Source organism: Oryctolagus cuniculus, chromosome 5, assembly GCF_964237555.1.
Source record: "Oryctolagus cuniculus chromosome 5, mOryCun1.1, whole genome shotgun sequence".
Lineage (NCBI taxonomy): Eukaryota > Metazoa > Chordata > Mammalia > Lagomorpha > Leporidae > Oryctolagus > Oryctolagus cuniculus.
This window is the reverse complement of record NC_091436.1, coordinates 134037375-134051873: the sequence shown is the minus strand read 5'-3', so window position 1 is coordinate 134051873 and position 14499 is coordinate 134037375. Positions and strand designations below refer to the sequence as shown.

At 53.4% G+C, this 14499-nt stretch overlaps 1 protein-coding gene across 5 annotated transcripts in view; it reads left to right on the top strand.

Annotated features, from left to right (window-relative positions):
- Nucleotides 1–14499, top strand: part of PPARD (peroxisome proliferator activated receptor delta) — an 85675-nt gene that overhangs the window by 55359 nt on the left and 15817 nt on the right. For 3 of the 5 annotated variants that reach the window (XM_070073265.1, XM_070073267.1, XM_070073266.1), the window contains one exon: nucleotides 13159–13389. In XM_070073265.1, the coding sequence (XP_069929366.1) occupies nucleotides 13260–13389 (130 nt within the window). In that variant the 5' untranslated portion in view covers nucleotides 13159–13259. 5 annotated transcript variants of the gene reach the window in all.

Genomic DNA, 14499 nt, shown 5'->3' with positions numbered 1-14499 from the left:
GTCCTTCTACCTGCTAGCAGGACCAACCTGACTGCAGAAGCCCTTTCTGAATGTATAGGGTCCTCAGCTTCGTAGAGACATTGGTGAGGGAGATCTGAACTGCTTGTTTAAAAAAAAAAAAAATAAGATTTAATTATTTGAAAGGCAGAGCAACAGAGAAAGAGGGAGAAACAGAGAGAGATCTTCCATCCACTGGTTCACTTCCCAAATGGCTGCAACAGCCCGGGCTGGGTTAGGCTGAAGCCAGGAGCCAGGAGCTTCATCCAGTCTCCTACGTGGGTGGCAGGGGCCTGAGCATTTAGGTCATCTTCATTGCCTCCCCAAGAGCGTTAGCAAGGAGCTGGATCAGAAGCAGAGCAACTGGGACTTGAGCCGGCACTCTGATGTGGGATGCCGGTGTTGCCAACGGCAACTTAACCCACTGCGCCACCATGCTGGCCTAGGCAGGCCTTTCCTTTGCCTGGTCAGCATCTTGGTGTGTGTTACTAGGTTTTCTTTTTCCTCTTCTCCCTTCAGGCATAAAAGTAACATAAAAGGCTGGCGCCGCGGCTCACTAGGCTAATCTTCCGCCTTGCGGCGCCCGCACACTGGGTTCTAGTCCCGGTCGGGGCACCAGATTCTGTCCCGGTTGCCCCTCTTCCAGGCCAGCTCTCTGCTGTGGCCAAGGAGTGCAGTGGAGGATGGCCCAAGTCCTTGGGCCCTGCACCCCATGGGAGACCAGGAGAAGCACCTGGCTTTGGATCAGCACGGTGCGCTAGCCACTGCGTGCCGGCCGCGGCAGCCATTGGAGGGTGAACCAACGGCAAAAGGAAGACCTTTCTCTCTGTCTCTCTCTCTCACTGTCCACTCTGCCTGTCAAAAAATTAAAAAAAAAAAAAAAAAGTAACATAAAAGTTACCCGCATCACAGAAAAGGATTTGGAGAAGCAGGAAGATACAATTGAGAAAGTAAGAATCATCTGCAGCTCCACCCCTCAGAGAAAAGTGCCATTTAACGTGCTCGCCCAGGTCTTTCCAGGGGTGTGTGTATGTGTGTGCATGCGCACATAGGCATAGGTACATGTGTGTGCACCTCATTGAGCTTCTCTTGTTTCTAGAGCTTGTAGCTTTTCAGGGGCTCTTTGCTGGGAGCTGATGCGGGAGCAGGATCTCTGTGCTGCAGGCATGGCCTGCTCACCTGCAGCTTTCCCCACCCGGTGAAGAACAGCTGCCTGTCTGGTCTCTTCTCCAGGATGCTCTGTGGCTCCTGGAAACAACTTCCCCTTAGTTTAGCTGCTCTTCCCAGGGCTCAGGGGCTGACTCGGAGTAACATGTAGAACTGTGGCTGCAAGGGCGCCTCCCGGCTGTTCTTTCTCTGCTTCTAGCTGTCTCTGAACAAACCAACCCCAGGCCATTGCCTGAGGTTGGCCTCAGGCGACACACTGGGGTGAATCCAGCCTGAGGAGGGTGGGGTGACCTGGATTGGCAAATGGGAAGCAGAAGGCACTGAGGAGTTGCTGTCCTGGAAAACCAGGGCACTGGGTCAGCACCGGTTTAATGATTGACAGGAAAGGTCGGGAGAATTCACCCAACCCATTCTCCGTGGCCTCCCTCCCTGCCGATTCCAAAAGCACTTGCCAGCGGCATGGGGCATCCTCTGCCCTTTTTCTGAACACTGCTGACCCCTTTGCCTCCTACAGCCGGGGAAGATCAACTGCATGGTAGGGCAAGAAACGGGGGATGGCTCGGGCCCTTCTCTAGCAGAGTAGCATGTCCCCAGAGTAGGGTGCTCCCTGCCAGGCTTCTCAGAGTTGATGGTAAGGTGAGAGATGGGGAATTTTGTCTGTTGCAATCCCTGGGGTCCCATCAGACTACAGGTTTTGAGAACTGAAGTGTCAGAGTCCCTTAGGAAGAGCCAGCAATGGTGATCCTGTTTCTTGGGCGCTTACTGTATACCTAGCACTGTAAAGAGGAGGCTCTGTAGCCTCCGCCACAGCCACTCAGGTGATATCCTGGGTAGTATCACGGTTTTGGCTGAGAGCCTTTGAAGTGTTATGGTCTTCCTTCTCCAAGTCACAGAGAGGGAGAGCCAGAGCCAGAGTTTGAACCCAAGCCTGACATACAAGCTGGTGGAATGACCTTCTGTGGAGTATTGCATGTGAATGGCACTAAGGCAAGAAATGGATACAGTAGCCAGTGCTACCACTGAAAACAGTGTGTCTGGGATTAATGTTTTGGGCACGTTTATTCGTTCTACAAGTGTGTGCTAAGTACCCACTACATGGTGGGCGCTGTGCCATGTGCTGGAGCCCGGCCTCAGCAGTCTCTGGAGTTGATGACGTGGTGAGTTAACAGACAGTGCAGCTCCATTCGATGATTGCATCTGGAGGCCCTGGACAGGGAAAAGGGACAGAATGGGGGGAGTCCAGGAGAGCTTCCTGAAAGAGGAGGTGCAAGAAGATCCTGAGGGAGAGCAGACCTCGGCTGGTGGAGGGGGCAGCATTCCAGGCTGAGGCCAGGGCTAGCCTCCATGTTCAGGGAGTGATACGGGAACATGGGGCAAGTGGGGTCGGAGCGAGAGGTGGGACCCGAGTGAGAGGCTGGGGTGTGAGTCTGTCTTTGGCACGCAGGGGTCGTTTGCTGGTAGGAGTTTCTGGAAGAGCTTTGACTAGGGTGTCTTGACAGAAACAGCTAGGTCTGGCAGCCATTCCCAGGACTCGGGGCTGATGGCTCCAGACTGAGGACAGCTTCCAGGCCTCCAGTGCCCCAGCTGGGCTGGGACAGGCCAGCGTCTGGTCCAGTGTTACCCAGCACCGTGTGTGAGGCACATTGTACAGTGGCAAAGCTTGAGCCAACCTGCCTGGACTCACATCCTCTCCTCCACCTGCTGGGTGACCTGGAGCCAGTTTCTTTCCCTCTCAGTGCTGCAGTTTCCTCAACAGCTCAATGGGGGATAATAGTCCCTGACTCACAGGGCTGTTGTGAGGATCTATTGTGTCAGCAGACACAGGGCCCAGTGTGCATGGAAGCTGTGCCCCAGCTTAGGCCCTAGTGCAGGGAGAAGGCCCATCAGGCAAGCCACGTGGTGGCATAGCCCCAGCACACTAACTGTCCCCATTCATGCCCCGGTGGGCAGCTGTGCTCCCACAGACCTCACTTTGCCAGTGGGCCACGGGGAAGCTCCTGAATCACTCGAAGTTCCTGGGCACTCGGGGGCTGCCCTGAAAGGGAGTTCCTCCTCACTCCTAGCGGGGAGGGGGTGGACAGGGTTTGGGCCCCAAGTGTCTTGGTTGCGCTGATCCCAGAGCAGGCGTGTCTAGAGCCCCAGGTCATTTGGACTTTGTATGCCCAATTTGCCTTCCCAGTGGAAAGTGGAGTCCTGTCCTTCCTGTAGCCAAGCTCCCCAAAGGACCGCTTCCTCTGGGAATAAGACAGTGGACATTGGAACAGGAGTGCTGCGAGCGTGTGTGTGTGTGTGTGTGTGTGCGCGTGTGTGTCAGAATGGGGACAGCCCAGGGAATCCTTCTGCCAGGAATTCTTGCTGGCGACCCTGCTATTGGCTGAGGGACTGCTTTGCTGTCCTCGTGCCCTCCTTTCTAGCTGCAGGGCCTTTGTCTTATCTGAGGCTCTGCTTCGACCTCTTAAGTAGGGCACAGCTGCTGAGCAGCGGGTTCAGTGCTGGCAGAGTGCCGGTGGGTGGAGGGGAGACAGCCAACACCGGGAGCAGGAGCAAACACCAGGGTTTCTCACTTATGTACAGTTTAACCCTAGTGTCACGCTCTGCTGTTTTTAGTGCTACAGCTGAAGAAAGGAAGAAAATGGGGTTTGTGGCAGGAATGTAGGGGGTGGCAGCACCCTGTGCAAATCCAGGCTGTGGGCCTGGGCCCAGTGGGCTGGGGAGGGCTCCTGGAGTCAAAGTTCCCCCAGGTGCCTGAGCTGAGAACATGGGAGGGTAGTGGGCAGCCTTGGTGCTGGGTAGACGGTAGATTCAGAGGCCAGGTGAAAACGGTGGCTTCTGGCAACATGCGGGGATGAACTGCAGTATAGAGGTGAGCTCTAGATAATGGGGCCGCCCAAGGGAGCTGTGTGGGTTTAGAGCAAGCAGATTGCAGCGCCCTACACCCTTCAGGCTGTGTCCCTAAGAGGTCACAGCAGAAGAGAGAGCTCGAGGCTGGGAGAGGTCAGCATGGGAACTAGAAACCCTAGTCCCAAAGCCATGACTAGCCAGAGCCCAGAACTGCAGCTGACCCTAAGAGACAACCAGATGGGGGGCGGCGCTGTGGCGCAGTAGGCTAAGCCTCCACCTGCAGCGCCAGCATCCCGTAAGGGCACTGCTCCACTTCCAATCCAACTCTGCCTATGGCCTGGGAAAGCAGTGGAAGATGGTCCAAGTCCTTGGGCCCCTGCACCTGCATGGGAGACCTGGAGGAAGCTCCTGGCTTCTGGCTTCAGATGAGCCCAGCTCCAGCTGTTGCAGCCAACTGGGGAGTGAACCAGCAGATGGAGGACCCTTCTCTCTATCTCTCCCTCTCTCTGTCTGTAACTCTGCCTCTCAAATAAATAAATAAAATCTTTAAAACAAACAAAAGAGGCACAGAGTCCATATGGAGAAAGCCCCAAGACCGTTTGAAAAAAGAGAAAGAGAGACAACTGTATGTACCCCAAGACTCAGAAGTATTGTCCTGGCCACAGTGAAAAACTTGCTAGCACAAGCTGGGGCACAGGGACCGGCAGCACAGCCCACTGCACACATCCGACAGAGGCCTGGCTAGGTCTAGCCCCGTCACATCTGAACTTCTACCGTGTGCATCTTCTGTCTGCGTCATCCTCTGGCCAGATCTCTGCGAGACCCTGTCAGGACCTTGCTGCGGCTTTCTGTCCCTCTTCAGGGGAGCCCAGGAGGCTTGCATCACGGGGGTCTGTAAGGCCTGGCGCTGCTTGTTCTCCCCAGGCCTTGCCTGCCGGGCAGCAAGAGCTCAGTCAGCTCCTGCCCACCCTCCAGGATGTAGACCCCTTGCTCCTCGGGAGCTCAGAGGGGAGAGGCCGTGGGGCTGTGTGGGAAAGCACTCTGTCCATTCTGTATGCAAGGCGGTACTGTCATTCGTCCTCTTCTCTTACCACCTGCTGAGGGAGGGACCCCTAATCCTCATGTCCTCTGGCTCTCATCACCCCAGCCTGGTGAGCCTGTGCCCTTCACCCTGTATACACTGACACCCAGGCTGCCTGGATCCCACGCCAGAGGGTGCACTCCTCGTCTTCACTGCATTCACCCCAGTGCTGGGTGAGTGCCACCGTTCTCTTACGTTGCTCAAAGCCCCAGTGCTCCCTCCAGACACAGGCCTGGTTGAGGATCTCTCCCTACCACTGCGGCCGCTGGAGTTTGAAGAATGGCTGTCGTTGGAGCTTGTTTCGAGGAGAATAGCTAATGCTTGTAGAGCTAGCTTCCTCTTGCCCCAACAGTCACCCATGCTCTTGGTGACTGCCGACGTCCTCTTTCCAGCATTGATGCCAAGCCGCACTCTCCTCTTTAAGCTCTTTATGTCCTGTTTTAGTTTGCGCTGTGTTCAGTTACATGCAACAGGAATCTGGCGGGCAGAGACTTAGGAAGCAGGAGCTAAATGTCTCACTTCACAAGGAGTCTGGAGGTGGCATTCCAGGGCTGGGGCCACAGCTCCATGAGGCCCAGTGGCCAGGCTCCTCCTGACTTTTTTTTTTTTTTTAAGATTTTATTTGTTTTAGGGGCTGACGCTATGGCGTAGTGGGTAAAGCTGCCACCTGCAGTGCCAGCATCCCATATGGACGCCAGTTTGAGTCCCGCCTGCACCACTTCCAATCCAGCTCTCTGCTATGGCCTGGGAAAGCAGTGGAAGATGGCCCAAATCCTTGGGCCCCTGCACTCACGTACGAGACCCAGAAGAAGCTCCTGGCTCCTGGCTTCGGATCAGCACAGCTCCGGCCGTAGCGGCCATCTGGAGAGGGAACCAGCGGGTAGAAGACCTCTCTCTCTCCCTCTGCTGCTCCTTTGCTCCCTGTGTAACTCTGACTTTCAAATTAAATAAATAAAATCTTTTTTAAAAAAATTAAAAAGATTTTATTTGAAAGGCAGAGTGACAGAGAGAGGGCAAGACAGAGGGAAAAAGAGGCCTTCCATTCGCTAGTTCACTCCCTAAATGACCACAACAGCCAGAGCTGGGCCAAAACCAAAGCCAGGAGCCAGGAGCTTCTTCCGGGTCTCACATGTGGGTAGGAGGGGCCCAAGTACCTGGGCCATCCTCCACTGCTTTTCCAGGTGCATTAGCAGGGAGCTGGTGGATTGGGAGCGGAGCAGCTGGGACTAGAACTGGCGTCCATATGGGATGGTGGTGTTGCAGGCGGCAGGTTAACCCGCCACCCCGCCACCCCGCCACCCCACAGTGCGGGCCCCCTCCTTCTGACTTTCTGTCTCACCCCTTCTCCTGCTCTCTGATGCTCCAAAAATAGCTGCTGCACCTCCAGGCCCAGCAGTCCTGTTCCAGGCAGGAAGGACAAAGGGTAGAAGTTAGACTTGTTTTATTAGGAAAGGCTTGCTTTTACAGAAGCTCTTCACAGCAAATTGCTCTTGACGTGTTGTTGGTCAGAATTATGTCATACACACACCACAGCTGCAGGAGGGCTTGGGAAGCTGGGTGTTTAGCTGGGCCCATTGCTAGTTCCAAGAAGCCTGTCACTCAGGCAGAAGGAAGGGGAATGGAACTGGGGAGACAAGTGGGAGTGACCCCCAGCTGCCACCTGTACAGAGAGCCACCCAGCCAGACGGCGCCTCAGACGTGCCCCGTGCCCTGCGTCAGGTGGCTCCCAGTTTTTCCGGTGAGCGGTCAGAGATGGATCCTTGAGGAAGTGATTCTGCTCACCAGACTGTCAGGTCTCTGAAGTGGGGTACGAGTGAGTGAAGTGACCTAGGAGAGGCATCCAGGAGTGGGGTTTGTGCTGGGGAGGAGGTGCCAGGGGCCTGTGGTCCCCAGTAGTCACGTCTGCCCGATTTGCAAGACTTTCTAGTCAGAAAGCTAGATTAAAAAACAAACAAACAAACAAACAAACACACTATTTTGTGAAAAGTTCAGTGTTAACAGGAAAGTTGCAGAGACTGTACAGTTACTGAGCGCCCATACGCTTTACCCAGCTTCCCCTGCGGTAGCATCTTACGTGAGGAATGCTGGTACAGTGCTGGTAACTAAACAGACTTTTGGCAACGTTCCAGTTTTTCTACTCCTGTTCTCTTCCTGTTCCAGGATCCAGGCCAGGGCCCCACCCCGTGCGTGGTTCTGACTCCGTAGCCGCCTCCTGACTGGAGACTGTCGGTCTGAAAGCCAGAGTTGTTCGTGACCTCCCCTAAGTCTATCTGTAGAATCTTACTGCTTCCTTTGCCTTTTTTCCCTTGTATGTTTGACTGAAGTTAGTGAGCATCTCTAACCTATCTTCTGAGAAACAGAAAGACTTAGCAACGAAACGCTGACTGCCCCCTCTCGTCTTCCACGTTATTGTTTGTGAGTTTGGGCTGTGTTCTTACTCCAGTTTAAACTACTTGTAGAAGTTGGACCACCCCTGTAGTTCAAAATTGAAAAGGCACAGAATGTTCAGTGAAGATTCTCTCCCGCATCTGACCCAGACCGTGTCCCGGAAGCACGCAGTGCTCTCAGCCCCTGAGCTGACGTAGACACGGGCCAGGAGTGCAGCTCCCCTGCCTTCTGCAGGCTGTTCTCATCGCTCAGCAGTCCAGCATCTTAGCCACACAGCGGCATCAATCCCTAAACTACTGCATCTGTCTGTGGCATGGGGTTCCATGTTTCTGTGTCATCATTTATTTAAGAGATCCTGTTAATGAGCCTTTAGCTTGTTTCCCACCTCTTACTGGTGAAATAACACTATAATGAAAGCCTTGTGCTAATACTTTGTCACTGTTTATGTGGAAGTATACAAGGGTGCTTGCAGAAGTTTGTGGAAAAGTAAAAGTTCATTTTAGGGGCCGACGCTGTGGCATAGCAGGTAAAGCTGCCACCTGCAGTGCCACCAGCATCCCATATGAGCACCTGTTCGAGACCCAGCTGCTCCACTTCCTTTTTTTATTTATTTATTTTTTTATTTATTTGACAGGTAGAGTTATAGACAGTGAGAGAGAGACAGAGAGAAAGGTCTTCCTTCCATTGGTTCACCCCCCAAATGGCTGCTATGGCTGGAACTACGCCGATGCAAAACCAGGAGCCAGGTGCTTCTCCTGGTCTCCCATGGGGTGCAGGGCCCAAGCACTTGGGCCATCCTCCCCTGCCTTCCCGGGCCACAGCAGAGAGCTGGACTGGAAGAGGAGCAACTGGAACTAGAACCCAACGCCCACATGGGATGCCGGCGCCGCAGGTGGATGATTAACCAAGTAGCCACGGCACCGGCCCCCCAAGACCCAGCTGCTCCACTTCCAATCCAGCTCTCTGCTATGGCCTGGGAAAGCAGTAGAAGATGGCCCAAGTCCCTGGGCCCCCGCACTCGCATGAGAGACCCGGAAGAAACTCCTGGCTCCTGGCTTTGGGTTGGCTCAGCTCTTGCCATTGCAGCCATATGGGGAGTGAACCAGTGGATGGAAGCCCTCTCTGTCTCTGTGCCTCTGCCTCTCTCTAACTTTGCCTTTCTAATAAATAAATAAATCTATAAGAGTTCATTTTAGTGTAAGAACAAATTGAAATCCACTCACAGTTTTTTCGTAGTACCTATTTTTCCTGTACTTTTTGAAGACACTCCATTGCCGCAGGATGCAACCTGCCATGGTGTTCCCAGTCAGAGTGTGTGTTATAACTGAGATAAATGGGCCGCAGTATCCTCTCTAGGGGTCATGCCAGTTTACCTCCTAGCAGAGATGTGTGAGAACATTTCCCACATGCTCAGCAGCAGTGCCTTAGCTTCTGTTTTCATCTGATTGTAAAAAAGATAGCTCGGTGTTGTTTCAATTTGCATTTTTCTTGTTATGAGTAATCTGGCCCATCTTTTCATGTTTACGAGCCAAATGTATACCTTTTCTGTGAACTGTCTTTTCATACCAAGGGCCTGTTTTTGTGTTTGATTGCTAATCTTATACTAACTAATCTGTAGGAACTCTTTTAGGGGCAAGCAGCCCTATGTCTGATGAGAGTTGCAAATATTTTTCTCAGTTTATTGTCTTTTTTTTCTTATGATAGTTTTTACCATGTAGGAAAAAATGTGTTCCCCCCGCAGTGCAGCGGTCCTTTGTTTTGCTGATAGCTGTCGGGGCCTCGATGCAGAAGGCACAGGGCCCTTCCATGGAGCTTTTCTGGGTGGAGCGATCTTTTCTTTTTAATTTGAAGAGCTGTCTTGGTCCTACATTAAAGCTGCATGTATTTATGAATTCAATGTTTTCTCTCATTGTTTACTCTTATGCCAATACCACACTCTTTTAATTATTATAGCTTTACCATAATTTTTTTATTCCTGCCAGCTAATTCCCGATGCCGTTTGTCAAAACACCTGTACACAACTTCTCTGCTGCTTCAGATTCCCTAGTTCTCAGCAGACGGCCCTGCCTGCTGCCTCACTAGTTAGGGAACGAGCCCTTCTGCAGGAGCTTCCCTGCCCCGCAGTACCGTGGTACTGGTTTGTCGTCTTCTTCCTGTGTCCTTGAATCATTGCCTTCCCATCCTGCCCTGGCTGATCCCTGGAGTCTATCTTTGATTCATTCATCCATTCATTCATTGTGTTTGAAAGACAGAGAGAGACACAGAGATTTTCCTTCAGCTGGTTCACTCCCCAAAGGCCCTCAACAGCCAAGGCTAGGCCGGGCGGAAGCCAGGAGCTCAAGCTCATTCCAGGTTTCCCCTGTGGGTGGCGGAGACCCAAGTACTTAGGCCATCAACCTGCTGCCAACCTGGGTTCACCAGTAGGGAGCTGGAGTGGAAGTGGAGCAGCCAGACTTGAACCAGGGACTCTGATAAAGGATTCTGGCATCCCAAGCAGTATCTTAACTGCTGTACCAAAAGCCTGCCCCCTCCCTTTATTCTTCTGTGCTGAGCTCTCCTGAATCCACAGCTTCCTTGAATCCCCTCTGTTTCATAAAACTTCCTGACTGCTACTTTGTCAGGCTAGTAGCCCCTCCTACATTCCTTTCCCTGACATACTTGCCCCCAAATCAGATTCCATTCACTTCCCCAGCTTCCTTGCTACCATTACTCTTCAGAGCCCAGGTTTGCCTCTCTACCACTTGAGCAAAACCTGTCTCACGGGTCACTGGTGACCTCACAGTCAGTGAATCCAGCAGCCGTGTGTCAGTGTGTCCCCTGAGCCTCGGCAGCACTTGCGATGGTTGGCACCTGCCCACTGAAGCAGCCTTTCCTTTGGCTGTGAGGCCCAGATGTCCGAGATCTTTCCTGGCCAGTGCCTGTTCGTCTGCCTCTGCCTGTTTTTTCCCTTGGTGTGCTGCTGCCTCCTCTGGTGAACCGTGTCCCTTCCTGTGGCCATCCCAGCAGCCAGGATGCCTCCCACCTCTGCTGACTCCCAGCTCCCCAGCTCTCCAGCTTGTAGGCTCTAGGACTGAATTCCTAGTCTGCTTTCAGGAAACCGACTAGAGCTTGTTGTGTAAGTCCACAAAAGAAGACCTCATGGAAAGGAGTGGGTGGAGTTAAGAGGTGTTGAGAAGGAACAGTTTACTACCAGTTGGAAATTGTTTTACTATAGAGCAGTGGCTCTCAAGCTTGGCTGCATATTAAAATCACCAGGAGAATTAAAACATAAAAATTCCAATGCTCATGCAGTTCCCAAACCGATCAGATGGAATTTCTGGGGATGGGCCCAACATGCATAGTTTTTTTTTTGTTTTTGTTTTTGTTTTTTTCTTGACAGGCAGAGTGGACAGTGAGAGAGAGAGACAGAGAGAAAGGTCTTCCTTTGCCATTGGTTCACCCTCCAATGGCGCCGCGGCCAGCGCGCTGCGGCCGGCGCACCGCGCTGATCCGATGGCAGGAGCCAGGTACTTCTCCTGGTCTTCCATGGGGTGCAGGGCCCAAGTACTTGGGCCATCCTCCACTGCACTCCCTGGCCACAGCAGAGAGCTGGCCTGGAAGAGGGGCAACCGGGACAGAATCTGGCGCCCTGACCGGGGCTAGAACATGCATAGTTTTAAAAATTCTGCGGTGGTTTCAATGTGTAGCCAAGTTGGCAGCCCAAGTGCAGTGGGATAGGGGGTGTCTCAGGTCACACCCAGGTTCAGACTTTGATGAGTGGGTAGATGGGTATGTGGGTCACTAAAGTACTGGTACAGAAGGGTGGATTTGGGAGAAGATGGGGTTCTGTTTGGATAGAAGGAGTTTGAGCTGCCTGTGGGATATCAGAAGGATTCTGCAGACACTTAACGCTCCCTAAGTAGGGCAGGTATTTGGCATGGCGGTGGACACCACCTGGAATACCCACATCCCAAACGAGAGCATGGGTTCAAGTCTTGCCCCCACTCCTGATTCTAGCTTCCTGCTGATGCACACCCGGGGAGGCAACATGTGATGGCTTCAGTGCTTGGGTTCCTGACATCCACATTGGAGACCTGGATTGCGTTCCAGGCTTCTGGCTTTGGCCTGGCCAGCCCCTAGCTTTTGTAGGTATTTGGGGAGTGAACCAGAGGATAAGAGGGGGTATGTTTGTGTGTGAGAGTTTCAAATGAATAAACAAAAATTAAAAACTTATATTTTTAACGTATATTTTATTGATTTATTTGAAAGACAGGCTGACTTAGAAAAAGAGATCTTCCATCTGCTTCAGTCCCCAAATGGCTACAATGGCCGGGGCTAGACCAGGCCCAAGCCAGGAACCTGGAACTCAAGCGAGGTCTCCCATGTGGGTGACAGGAGCCCAAGCTCTAGAGGGCCGTCTTCCATTGCTTTCCCTGGCATGTTAGCGGGAAGCTGGATTGGAGACAGGGTAGCCGGGACTTGAACTGTACTGCAGTGTGGAATGCCAGTGTCTCAACAGGCAGCTTAACCCACTGTTCCCCAATGCTGGCCCAAAATCAAAATGTAAAAGTCTCCCAAAAGTAGATGTTGGGCCGGCGCCGTGGCTCACTAGGCTAATCCTCCACCTTGCGGTGCCGGCACACCGGGTTCTAGTCCCGGTCGAGGCGCCGGATTCTGTCCCGGTTGCCCCTCTTCCAGGCCAGCTCTCTGCTGTGGCCAGGGAGTGCAGTGGAGGATGGCCCAAGTCCTTGGGCCCTGCACCCCATGGGAGACCAGGAGAAGCACCTGGCTCCTGCCATCGGATCAGCGCGGTGCGCCGGCCGCAGCGCGCTGGCCGCGGCGCCATTGGAGGGTGAACCAATGGCAAAGGAAGACCTTTCTCTCTGTCTCTCTCTCTCACTGTCCACTCTGCCTGTCAAAAAAAAAAAAAAAAAAGTAGATGTTTTCTTTTCCTTCCACAAGCCTGCACTGCTGCAGGGCCTTCCCCACTGTTCTTCCGGGCAGGACTCTCCCACAGCGCTTCAGGACCATTCCACTCCCAGCTGCGGTGTTTGTGGACAATATTTTATTTCCTCCTGGGTGATAAGAACACCCAGTAGCCCACCTTGGAAAGACCCCAGGCAGAGCCACCTCTGTCACCTGCTGGCCCTGCCCGTGGGGATCTAGTTACAGGTCTGCCGTCTGTATGAGCCAGGCGCAGCAGAGCCGCAGGTCTGCTTTCCACACCCAGACACAGGAAGGGTGGAACCCAGCCCTTTCAAGAACGCTGGCTGGCTCCGGAGAGCAGTGATTGTTGGGCCTGAGTGCTGGTGGGGACGCAGTAGGGGCTGGGAGGTAGGGTGCATGCCGGGACCTCCAGGGAGGCTGCAGAAGCCTTCAGGTCACTCTGACATGGCTCTTGGAGACTCAGGAACTCCAAGAGCAGATTGGAGTGGCACAGGTAGGGAAAGGTAGCAGTGGGGTCTCTCGCCCTCCCTGGTAGGTGGAGACTGCACGGAAACCCACAAACCTCCTGCAAGAGCCAGGTGGGCCAAGGTGAGAGGGCAAGTGACTTGCAGGGCGAGGAGTAAAGACCAGGGGGTAGCACCCCAGAGACTGAGGAAGGAGCAGGAGCAGAACCTCCTGCATAGCGGCCCTTGAGCGTGCCCCCCCGCCCCCGCCACCCTCTCCCTCTCAACCCCTTCTTGTCTTCCCTCTTTGTCCAGGCTGACGGGAACTGCCCTGTAGAGGTCCAGCTGCATTCAGACCCAGATGATGCCAGAGCTATGACCCGGCCTGCAGGTGTGGCGCCGAGGGGAGATCAGCCATGGAGCAGCCTCCGGAGGAGACCCCTAAGGTTCGGGAAGAGGAGGAGAAAGAGGAAGTGGCAGAGGCAGAAGGAGCCCCAGAGCTCAGTGGGGGACCAGAGCATGCGCTTCCTTCCAGCAGCTACACAGGTAAGTAGGGGCCAGCAGGGGCCACCAGGCAAAGTGAGGACACAGGCCCTCTGCAAGCAGCATCCTGGAGCTCTGTGGGGCTCGGTGGGGGCAGAGTGGTTAAGGACTGGAGCCAGGCAGCCGGGACTCACACTCTGCTCTGCCGCTCTTGGCTGCAGGGCCTTGGGCACGTTGTACCTCTTCTTTCTGGAAAATGGACAGGGATGGTGGGTGGTGTGGACATGGGCTTTGTGAGAATTAAGTGAGCATACAGTTGGCATGCCTGTTGTACTCGGTGTTGTTATTCCCACCATTGCTACTGCAGGCATCTGGGACCATCTGTGCCTACTGTGCACTGGGAGGGTGACTGTGCTTGTGATGTGATCCTCGGTTGAAACACACAACGCCATTGATCTCAGGCTGATGATCCGATCAGCGTTTCACTGCACTGTATTTAGGCATAAATCCTAAGCAACGAGAATGAGTGACTGTGATTCATGGCACTTTGTTCCTAACTTCTCTCATCTCTGTTGGTTCACTTTCATGTAGCCACTATGAACAGCAGTGTAGACATTTTTCTTTGGAACCTCACCCTGTTGTGTCATTGTCTTCGTCATCCTTACATGATGTCCACCCCTATGCCCCCAGCTTGACCTGCTACCCACTCCCCCAGCCCCAACTTCTCCTCTTTGTCTGCCAGGCTCTCCTCCCCTGAGAGCTGCAGGGCCAGCCGACCCTCGCTGCCTTCCCCAGGGGAACCTCAGGGTCCTGAGAGGATGCTGGGGAAGACACCCTGTTCTTGCTGCTGGTTTCAGCTGAAAATGGTTCAGGGCAAAAGATGACCTACGTGAAAGACCTCTGTGAGTGAGATCCCAGTGGAAAGAAGGGGCCATCAAACAAGGAGGTACCTTTCTCTGAAGGGAGGAGAGAACTTCCACTTTGACTATGGCCTTGTCTAAATAATGTCAGAGTTTGTGGACTCAAGAGGCTTCCATAGCCTTGGCTGCTCATGAAGAGCCTTGAGTGATCACTGACGTCATAAATAAGAGTGTCAACTGTTAAATCAACAACAAGAGTCACTGTGCACTTGCTCCCCATGTAGGATCTCTGTCCCTAATGTGTTATACTATG